The 12,153-nt window shown below is 34.9% G+C and overlaps 1 protein-coding gene across 3 annotated transcripts in view; it reads left to right on the forward strand.

The window, feature by feature from the left end:
* The window catches only part of asic1b (acid-sensing (proton-gated) ion channel 1b), a 191,279-nt gene that overhangs the window by 150,627 nt on the left and 28,499 nt on the right, over positions 1–12,153 (forward strand). For all 3 annotated transcript variants that reach the window (XM_028003458.1, XM_028003455.1, XM_028003456.1), the window contains one exon: positions 2,453–2,603. In XM_028003458.1, the coding sequence (XP_027859259.1) occupies positions 2,453–2,603 (151 nt within the window). The remainder of the gene's footprint in view (positions 1–2,452; positions 2,604–12,153) is intronic.

Here is a 12,153-nt window from a genome sequence, read left to right on the forward strand (position 1 = left end):
TTATGGATGTACATTCTGTATACCTCCTCCAGCTGTAAATAATCAAACTTGTTATCCAATTATTAAATATTAGTAATTCAGTACTAATCCTCTATAATATCTTACGTAAAACATTGAAGAATATTCTCATCTTGATCAAACTCCTAATGCTTTGGAGGTAAGATCAACTTTTTTCCCCAGATCAACTGTAGTTGCTGTAAACTTGAGTGCTACCAAACTATGCATTTATGTTTTGTAAATCAGACCAAACCATCTATATACTGTATGCAAGTTTGTTTTTGCAGAATATTGGATTTTTTTATTTTGAAAGCCCATTTGTCTAGCTCATTTTTTTTACATAATTGCAGAGAGCATCAAGTCTCATAGTATATTATTACTCCATGGGGGTTTCAGCCTGAGCGTTTCAAAACGAAACCCTGCATTTCAAATGAAGCTGTTGGAGGCCATTGTTTAAAAGTTCTGAGTATTTTCCACATACATGCACAACTTTTTAAAACTTTTTTTGTAGATGTTGTTTCCTGGCACAGTTTAATAAGATGCATGTTAACGGGAGTTCAAACCACCCTCGCTATCCTAAATGTTGAAACGTAGAATGAATGTGTTTCTATTTCTTCTTCACTGTTTCTTTTGTTTTCTTTTCTCCTTTGGCAACATGAACAAAAAGTACACATTTTTGAAGCAGCAAAATTGTTTCAGCTGCATTTTGTAAAACAATAGGGTTTAAGCATGGCATTAAAAAGCATTAAAAGTTATAAAATATATTTTGTTAAATTTAAGGCCTTAGATTTGATTATAAATGATTAAATCTAAATCTCAGTGCCATTTTTTCTAGGTTTCAGGGGAAATAAGGTGAGTTCAACAAATCCAAATTGTTCAGCTGAACTCCCTCATTGGGGAATTTATGGATTATTGCCAGAAATGTACAGTACAGACCAAAAGTTTGGACCCACCTTCTAATTCAATGGGTTTTCTTTATTTTCATGACCATTTATAAGGCAAGAAATCCCACTTATTAACCTGACAGGGCAGGTTGACCTATGAAGTGAAAACCATTTCAGGTGACTACCTCTTGAAGCTCATCAAGAAAATGCAGAGTGTGTGCAAAGCAGTAATCACAACAAAAGGTTGCTACTTTGAAGAAACTAGAATATAAGGGGTATTTTCAGTTGTTTTACACTTTTTTGTTTAGTGCATATTTCCACATGTGTTATTCATAGTTTTGATGCCTTCAGTGTGAATCTACAATGTCAATACTCATGAAAATAAAGGAAACTCATTGAATTAAAAGGTGTGTCCAAACCTTTGATCTGTACTGTACATCAATTTTGGAAACTGTTTCTAGCGGCTTGGTGTGTAATTTTAGGAAGACGAGCAGCGGAGAAAATGAGTAAGTGCAAATTCCAGCCGAGGTGGAAGGAGATTTGTAAATTAAGATAAGCCCAGATGGTAATGAATGACAAAGGATTTCGTGTCGGACGCGAAGAGATTAATGCCGGGAGAATAGATGTCAATGCCTTGAGATTACACATGAAGTCTGACGACCACAAATCGGCTGTAAGAGAGAAAAAACGCTGAAGTCTCCATAATCAGGCACATTGTGCAAAATATGTTCACACTGTGTGTGGATGGTTCAGATTTCATTGACATCATGATGTAAACACTGTTTCTGACCTGGGGTGGGATGGCCATCTAGTGTGCCGGGCAATACCCGGTAGGTTAACGCACATCCATGGGCTGGTCATGATTTACCCAAAAGAATGTGTTAAAAACAGGAATATGAAACTTACTGATGTGTTTGCCACCAATAGTTCATCTGCGGCAGGAAAGGGAGAGTTAGCCGTTTAGAGGGATTTGTCGAAGGACGAGGATGTTGATGGCGGTGTGCATCAGCCTTCAAACGGTAGCTGATCAACTGGCTTAGCAGGCTAAAAACAAATCCAGCACAATGATGGCTGAAATGATCAAATGTACCACTATGAGAAAAACTGAAAAATGTTGAGTTAGAACTGGAAGGAAAAGTTTGCAAACTGAGGCACATGAGCTGATCTTTAGTTAAAACAACACAAAAATGTGTAGTAGTTTCTGAAAAAAGGCTTGTTTTAGCTCTAAAGGAGGTAATATTTTTACGTTTTTGTTGGGGAGGGTCAGATATCTCAGCGCCGTCTTGTGTGAAATTTGCCAGACAGGTCGTCCAACTCTGAAACAAAAATCATGTCCTGTTTTCTCAAGCACAAACTAAATCATGCAGTATTGAGAGCGGACAGGGTTCAGCTTGTGAACAGGCTCTCTACATGAAGGCTTCTGAGATCCGTGTTTGGTAGCACAACCTGAACGGATGCTGTTTTCTTTATTTTTTAATCCCTCGTAGGAAATAAAGTCCGAAACTCTTGTTATAGAGAATGTCAAACATTTGAGTTGTTATTAAAGCATGGACTTTCTGTGTGTGTTTCAGATATTTACACGCTACGGGAAATGCTACACGTTTAATTCAGGCCAAGATGGACGACCCCTACTGGTGACGATGAAGGGCGGAACGGGCAACGGCCTGGAGCTGATGTTGGACATCCAGCAGGATGAATACCTGCCTGTGTGGGGAGAGACTGGTAAGATCAACTGAAAGGCTCATCACATTTAAGTTGTCTGCAGATTAAACTTGAAACCAAACTTTATATTTAAGTTTTCTGCTTGCTTAGAGTTTAATAGAGTAATACATAGTTTAAAAAAATAAGTCAGAAGAGGAGCCAGATAATTTCAGATATGGTGATTTATTTAATATCAGCGGGGAGTAAAGCAACCCTTGGGATTCCCGTCTAATCCATAAGACTTAGCTTGAAGACGCTGGATTGCATGCATTGTGAGCTCTTTTTATGTAACCCTGGAGCCTTAAATCCATTTATTGAAGCGATGCATTAAATTTGTTTTATCTCCAGAGATCATATGAGCCAAAAAGTTAATTTGTCAATTCATACTGTTCCTCTTAGGGATGATTTGACAGAGTCTACACACTAATGAATTTTACTGACTGATCGATATTAAGATTTTTTAAATTATTTTTATTAAAATGCACTACAACAACCTTGCAAAAGTACTAGCACGTCTTGATACCTTTAGTAATGGTACAAACACAAACTGCAAAGTATTTGATTGAGATTTTGTCTGATAGAAAAACACAAAATAGTAAATGATAGTGACGTGGATGGAAAACAATAGTTTTATTTTTTTAACAAATAAAAATATTAAAAGTGTACACATTTAGCCCGGTTGAGTCAAAAGAGCCATTATTAACCGCAATTTTAGTCTTGTGGGTGTGTCTTTCACATTTTTACATCTTCGGCAATTTTGGAGTTAAGTTTAGTACCTTTCAAGAAATACTTCAAGACACGATCAAAGCAATGTTTTGTTTCTTTTATGGCTACGTTCACACAAGTCTTGATGTTCAATTCAGATTTTCTTTGCTGAAATGAAGTTTTTTTAATGACCGTTACTGCCACTAATTAAATGTGATCAAAATCAGACTTTTGTTAACTCGCTATGCACAGAAGAAGAACGTTGACACAGCAGAGCACTGTTTACATGTTTACAGACATAGTAACGGATGCTACTGTTTATAGATTGATTTTAAAGTTGTTGAACAGAGTCAGCAGTATTTTCACAAGACAAGAAAAAAACAAAGAAAAAAAAAGTCACATCTACTCCAGCTTTTGTTTACGTCCAGGCTTAACACGTCTGGCTTCTTCTGGTACAGAACTACCAGAAGATCTGAGACATTTTATCATATCTCAAGTCAATCATAAAATGTGACATGACGCATTTTAAATGCAGACTCTTTTAAAAAATATTTGGATACATGTATGATTCAGTGGCACAAATCAGATCTTTTTGGGGTGTGAAAAGAGACAGAAAAGTGGGATATCGGTTGCAAATGGGCAAAAAAATGGGCCCAAAATTGAATTTTTACTGCATGAGGAGACTTACTATGGCTTTATTTATTTTAAACTCTCAGCTGTGCGGGATTGACCATTTTCATTGGTAGTTTATGAATCACATGGAGTTCAGAGGTGTTTGTCTTGCAGGCTTATTACAGAAATCTTCTTTTCTATTTTCTTCCACTTTTGTGCCCTTACATCCTTTCATAAAGGTATTGTTTGTAGACCGCTTGACTAACAATTGCTTTGTTGACAAATTCTCTAACTTGACTTTTGAATTTGTCTTTTAATTCACTAATTGGTTGACTTTTGGGATTTTTTATTTTGGGATATCAAAGTAACAAAGGCTGAATATCAATGCGCAGGAAAAAAACAGACAGTTATGTATTTAACTTTTGCTTCAGAATTATTTGCTTTCTTGTGTTGGTCTGTCATGTCAAATGCAATTAAAAGACATTAAAGTTTATAATTGCAATGTGTTAAAAATTTTAATGGATGCATGAAGCTCTTTGCAAGACACTGTAACTGTAAAGAGCCATGAGTCAAGAAAAGATCAGAACAGCTCAGAGACTCAATCTATGACGTGTGTTTGCTCATCTATTCAGGTTCCTCCTATCTGCAGAGAGGCTTTATTGGCCTCCGACTCTTTGATTTTAATGCAGCTGTAAATGCTGCTATGTGTTTTATTTCAGTGTTTTATAAGCACTATGAAAATAATATCACAAAAAGACCGCACTGGTGGTCATCATTAAATAAGATGCTCAACACAGAAAGCTTTATCTGTACTGCAATATTTAAATATAAGCCACAACTACCTCACGCCTGAATGATTGAATTATAATATTTATTGTCCTTTAGGTAATGTTATTGAATAACTGTTTGGCTTTACTACATGAGAAATATGAATTTTATTGACTACTTCTACTTCTTTTAAGAGCTCAGAGTTTTTTAATACTCTCGTCACACATTTAAATATTTTTGTCTTCTGTTTGGTGATAGGAAGATACTCATAGAAAAATATTGATGCTGCATTGCTTAATAACATATTAAGTTATTAGTAGCATACACAACTTCATCACCGCACAATCTGGTTGCTAGAGATTATTTGGACATTCACTTCCCCACAGAGCCTCACTTACCTTTGGATGTTGGACTTTTGGAACTGAAAGGGAAGCTTATGGCATAATTTACTTTTTGATTAATTTGACTAATTGTCTGACCACTTGGGGGCACTCATAGATCACATAAATATTTATTGATCCTTCTAATATGTAATAAGATGCTGACAACATGATAAAGTAATGTACCCGGTCCTGATGCAGCAGAATACTGTGAATTCCACAGTATTGATCTCAATACACAGATATGCAGTCTGTGTATGTGAACACCACAAAATCTTCTAATATCCCATTTATATTGTTCTTACATTCATAAATAAACCAGCACACACAGCAAAATATGAAATGTGACTTTAGATTTGGTTATTTGTGTCTGATATGACTTCTTTAATTCTGAGAGAATTGAAAATAACATTCAATATGAAAAAACACACACAAACCAAAATGAAAGTCTTAAATTAAAATAAGTTGGAGGAATAATCATTTATACTATGCTGATTTGCACAAGTAAGAAGAAGTGGTCATAAATATTTATGGTCATTTCATTTTATACAATAAAGACAAAATATCAGCCAAAAGTCCAGAAAAAGACTCTTTACATAAAAGTTCCAGTGTATTTCTGTGTCTTTGGGAGAATTTGATTTTAGAAAACCAAATCGGATTTCTGTTTCCTACAGTTTAATTACATTTCCAAGTGTCACACAGGTTATAATCAATCAATCAATCAAAGATACTCCTGACTTTAATATATTTTATATTGTAAACATACCTTTCCACAGAATCCATTTCAGATTATTTAAACAAACAAATGTTGATGATGAACTACCATTAAAAGGGTGTCTATCTGTTTAAAAGTGATTAAACTTAGAAAATATACTAAATGAGTTGGAAATCAAATCCAATACATATATTCCTAAATTCCTAATCACAGGTTTTGTTTTTATTTGATGCCTAAATATTGGCCAGTGATTAGCTGTATAAAGACACCATTCATCAATCTGGCTTAGTCCTCCAGATTACATAATACGTCATTTCATCCTCCAAGAATTTCTCCTTGGAACAAGAAGAAAACTGGCATTATCAAACAAATACTTGCATAATTTAATGCATCACTTAAGAATTACATTTACCCAAACACTCAACAAAAGCAAATTTATATCATCTGTTGTAACAAATTGCTTAGACGCTGGCAACAAGGCTCTATTGCAAGACTTGGATGCAGAATGGAGGCAGAAAGCAGTATTTACTTACATAATATCAGCATACAGTGAGCCAGTTAGCGATTTAGGCAAATAGTATCTGACAAGAAGAAAGTTGGGATGCTGCTCTGTGAGTGCAGAGGTAAATTTCCTCTGAAGATCAAACACATGAAAGGTTTGAGTCCACTGCATACAGCTTTGTTAATGGATATATGTAGTTTGTGCTCAAAAATTATTTATACTCTTGTGCTCTAAAAGTGTATGCTTGATTTTATACAGAAAATATGTGCTGCTGTTTTGAAAGTTAGAATTTCTTGTCATTTTTTATTCCACGACCCTAAAAATGCTTAGAAGTCTTATGGTGATTTTCCAGTCACTGGCATTTCTTTTGAGTTTTGTTATACTTTTTGTTACTTTTATAAGCTTTTTAACTGACTGCTAAAATGGGAGTGTTTTTACTTTTTGCTGATTATGGCACTGACCTATAGTTTGATTCATTTAAGGATAAAAAAGGGAGCAACTTTGTGGACAGCAACCTCTCGTCACATAACAGACAACTTACATGAGTCAACATAATTTGTTGCAGCATTTCCATTAATTTGTTTGGTACAATATGCAAAACATGTTAAAAAATAGATTTGGCAGATGAGCAATAGTGTTTTTGTACTTATTAGAAGAAATCAAATCAGCATTTTATTCAGTATGATGCTAAACAGGAGTGTTACCCCATTAAAAATGACATGTCAAAACAAAGCAGCTAATTTCTGTTAGAATCTGTAAATGTGTTCATTTTTCTGTGTGCTAATATTCCTAAACGAAGCTCCAGTACAATAATTGCATACTTGAATAGATAAGCACATGGTGAGACACTACAGGTCATGGATTGGTCTACACAGAGTCTGGAGTTCCTCTAATTATGTAAAATGATAGTGATAAGTGCAAATAAAAATGCTTGGGCAAAATGAAATAATCTGACTGGAAGGCAAATAGATGGTGTGGTGAGAAATACACATGGGTTTTTAAAACGAGAGAAAACAAAACAGTAAGCTCGAAATATTTACCAAACACTTAGAAAACATATCATAAAAAGCTTAAGGCTGTCAGAAGCACTTCCAGGGAAGGCTCTGGTGTTCCTAATGTGAGATTACTTGTTGATAAAAATCACAAAGCAAGACATATAATAGGAATAAAGGCATAAAGCTGGAAGGTTTCTGGCTAATAGGGTAACCTGCCAACCTGTCTGAAGACAAATAATTTTGGGGTTGTTAGAAATGGCCGACTAAAGCCACATAAGCAGTTTCAGTGATATAGGATGCAAACGTTATCAAAGATTTTTCAGTATGCAACGTTTCACCTCAAAAAGTCTCATCGAATTAAAAAAAAAAATAAAAAAATGGCGAGATCCAAACAACTTCATAGTTATAAATAAAACATTTAATATGCATTTTTTTTTTCTCGACTACTTCAGATCTGGGTTGTCTGAAGCTAAGTATTGATAAATAGAACTGTTTAAGCAGTAGATTAATGCTCTGTGTTATACAAAAATAACACCTTAACATATCAAAGCAATTCATCAATTATTAATTATTACTTTAAATCTTTTTTTAATTGTCTTGCTACTTAGCAATCTGCATAACATAAAGCTTACCAGGCGAATGCCCAATGGTGCAATGCTTCCTCAGTGGCAAAAAATCCCCAAAATAGGCTGTTTATGAAATAATCTTCTACTCTAGTGAATAAATAACTTTACAGTAGCTGCATCTTATTCACCCACTCAAACACTGATGCAGCAGAAAAACTCCTGACTGTTTGTAAGAAACGTATGTAGCCACTCAGACATTACCCACTCATTAGGCAGCAGAGCTGCAAGTTCAAATCTGACAGAACAAGAAAAAAATTGCATTTTTAAGGCAATATATTCATATGGATAGAGGCTTACTGACAGTATATAATGTGTAATATGGCTTACTGAGTAGAGCGACGTTTTATCAGGATGGTACGAGAGCTCATGCAAAACAAAAGAGTTAGTTTTGTCCAGAATAAGTTTTCTATTGCTTACTGTCAGCAGCTCCGTTTCCATTGCAAACGGAGCTGCTAATGTTAAAAACTACAGTTTCACCATCAAATAATAAATTACATTAAAGTCACATGTGAATAAACTTGTTCACTCAATAAAATATTAAAATTATGGCCGTGACGGATGTAAACAGTTACAGGAGATACATTAATAATTCAGCCATCACAGGAAAGGTCGCCGTCTGATTAAGACGTTGCAGCGACAAACTCCTCATACTAGGAGCGGCTACATTGTGCAGAGTTTTGGAGAAATGGTAGTCGGCCATTTTACAGATGAGCAACGTTGGAATGAGACAAACTTTTATGAAGTGTGTGATGCTGTGAGATCTCTGGTGGAGCCAGCTGAAAATCCTCCTACTACTTCCTGTTGTCTTCTTTGCCATTTCCGCCAGTAGCAGCATCAAGCTGTTGATCATGTGACTATCGTGATCCAAAAAAGTGTTTCCATGGCAGTTTTGTGAAATACATCTATTTTGATACGGCTGAAAAAAACACCACATTATTCTAGCCCAAAATTGTTCAAAATAATCATGTTTCCATTAAGCTAATTTATTTTTGTAACTTTATTTGCATGATTTTATGGTGCAAGTGGATTTATCATAATATCTTATAAATCTCAAGCATAATTTGAGATTTCTGAAACCTCTCTTTTCGAAATAAAAATGAAAATTTGGGATATCTGTGTAACATTGGGACAATTTGAACTGCACCGAATTGTTCTAACTGTTGTGATTCAGACTCCTGAAAGCAAAGTTTGTGAAAGCAAAAACAATTGATTCTTGACTAACTTAGAAACGCAGTGAAGTGTCCTCTAGTCTGCTCATCAGTAATCCAGTAATATGAATGTGCATGCTGGTCACAGAAAGAGAGACTCACCCGGGGTCGCATTCATTCAAGAACTGCCACTGAATATCATCGGAGAACAAAATGCCACCCCTGATTTAATTTGAAGCATTGGATGCAGCTAATGAAACCATAATCTCATGTGGGAAAAGGCTACAAAAACAACTTTGCTGCTGTTTGAATGAGTCTGTTCTGATCAGCTGAATGCTGTCGACGTACAATGAAAAGTCGGAGTCGACCCACCACCTTTATGCTCCAATCCGTATTGGGACGTCGCCACATGGACCATGATCTCTGAGGCAGATTTCATAAAGCCGGTCAGAGAAGTCAGATAAAGAGGAATCTGCAAATAGATATGTCTTTGTGTCTCTTATTGCTGCTACTATTATGCTATCTCTGGTTCCATGTTTGCAAAGGCGACTCGTGTCTCCATATTCCAACAAGGACAAACAATTGCTCTTGTCATTTTTTAGAACAGTGCATTTCCTGCTCACACCACCAAACTCAGCCAATCACAGCATCCCTTTAAGTCTCAAATTTCCTCAACAAGAAGACAGAGTCAGATCATGTCTATAACAAAGAGAATCTAATCAGCTGAATCTATTACAGATTGTATCATTTTGAGGACTTGCTCTTCTTTAAAAGCACTGAAGTCGATGCTGAAATAGTCTGCATGAGGGTTGAGAACCAAAGATCAACCAAATATTTTATACTGTAGAGGAAATGATCCAAATACACATTTTATACACATCTATGTATTTTTGCTTAACTGTTATTTTACCTGAATGTCCCTTATTTTTTTCCATTATACCTTGAAAGCTAAATGTGCAGACAATATTTACATTTTAAGCTTAGAAAGTTAAGCATAGTTATTAAATGTGATTAATAACAGCACAAGTGTGATTAGTCTATTTTGTAATAGATTGACAGCATTAGTACAAAAAAAATTACAAGAATAACACTTAAATATCAGAACTTCAGAGATATAAACAAGCCTCTCTGGTTCTGCGTTATCTGAAAACAAACAACATCCAGTGGATCAACTAGTATAATTGACAAATTGATCAGTAAAAGGGGTTTGAGGTTGCATGTTTATTGAAGAACTATCAACCTAAAAATCTAAATGGCAGAGGGGAAAACTGCATCCGATATAAAGTTACCCTTGCTTTGATTTTTAGACTCTACTTGTCTCAATTTTGTCTCTTACAATGAAAACTTTATTGTGTATTGTATTGCAATTTCTTGAAATTATTTAATGTCCCAACCAGTCAAGTAAAAGGTTAAATGTTTCTTGAATAAACTGAAGAAAAATCTTTGGCTAATTTATTATCTTTCTTTCTAATAAAGAGGAGGTAACAAAAATATTGATAAAATATTCATATGTGAGGCTAAAAACAGCTTTTCTAAAGTCTAGTCACTAAAGAAAACATCCCAGCCATGTCCTAGTCTCCAAACTAGAATCGTACTCATTATGCTTTGACCTCTTTCAGTAATAAAGAAAATACTGGGGATGCTTTAAATAGCATCGTAACCTTCTGCTTTAAAATGTTAGTATTCCTAGAAATGAATCATCTACTACAATTTCAGGGAGTTGTTTCTTAACAGCAGCAATAAAACATTAAAAGTGACACTTTTTCTGATTTAGCATATTTAAATGACCGTGTCCTTTGCAAACAGAAGGGTGACGTGTGCAACAACAACAAAAAACTGCCACCAGATCAGCAGAAACACAATTCTCCATCCTTACAACAAGCACAGCAAATTTGATCTCAACTAATCAGAAAACTTTCAGGAGAAGGTTTGCAGTCCAGATTAGACTGTACAAATAAGAGGAAGCTAAAGGATCGTGAAACCACAGAGGTGGTTTACCCAACAAGATCAGCTGCTCGAATAAAAATATCTTTCTTAGGAGAATGTAAAAGTCTTAGGATAACCCTCCAGAGTCATGACCTAAATCACACAGAGCTCCTTTGGGATTTGATGGAGAAAATTATGTCAGCTCTGATTTCTTTGCCGACATATACAAAACTTTATGCAGTGTTGCTACAGGAGATTTTTTTAATGGTAAAAATAACTTCTGTTCAGTTTTTTCCATTATTTGAAACTTGCCAAACACTTTTTTGTGTCTTATTAGCTGAACTTTTGTGACTCTACTCGACATAAACAGGGCTTCACAGTACAGATAAATAATACAACGCAGGGCACATTTTCTGTTTGGGAATTGCATGTTCCCTCAAATGCAATCAAAAGGATTTAAAGAAATAGTCAGTCTGTTATCAGCACCTGATGACATCATAATGGTGCTTCTTCTGTGTGCTGCCTGCTCTCAAAGCTGACTCAGACTAATTGAGAGGAAAACGAACAAACGCCAAGAATAGAGTCGAGTGGAATTAAAGAAGTTCAACCCCAACAAGTGTGATGAATCCTGATCCACTTGGTTAAAGTTTGGTTGCAGAATAAATTATTTTACATGACTGTTCCTTAATATTAAACCTCTGGTCTTAAAAAGCAGAGTTGTTGTTTTTTCTAAGAATATTCTCCTCTCTAACCATATAGCTAAATCAGAATCCATTTCTGTCGTGCTCATGCAGACAAACAAGGAATTTGAATTTGGTTCCACGTTGCTCTTCTGAAAAAATTTAAATGTGTAAACAGAAAAAATGCTTGAGAATATTACTTAAAAGCCCATTTATTTCAGTAATTTTGTCACATTATAAAGCTTAATTACACACAGATGAATGTTTGAAAGTCTTTATTTCTCTTAGTCATGATAATTTTCCACTTACAGTTAATGAAAACATGACATTTAAAATTAAAATATTACATCAAACCAATATTTATTACATTAATGTGAGCTACATGAAAGTGAGTTAAATGAAAAGTATGTTTAATACCTCCTTAAAGGTTATTTTCAAAAGGTACTTTTAATCTGACAAGCAGACCTGTGAATGCATATTATAATTCATTAAAAATGACCGCTAACATCATCTC

Source organism: Xiphophorus couchianus, chromosome 20 (assembly GCF_001444195.1).
Source record: "Xiphophorus couchianus chromosome 20, X_couchianus-1.0, whole genome shotgun sequence".
NCBI classification, from domain to species: Eukaryota; Metazoa; Chordata; class Actinopteri; order Cyprinodontiformes; family Poeciliidae; genus Xiphophorus; species Xiphophorus couchianus.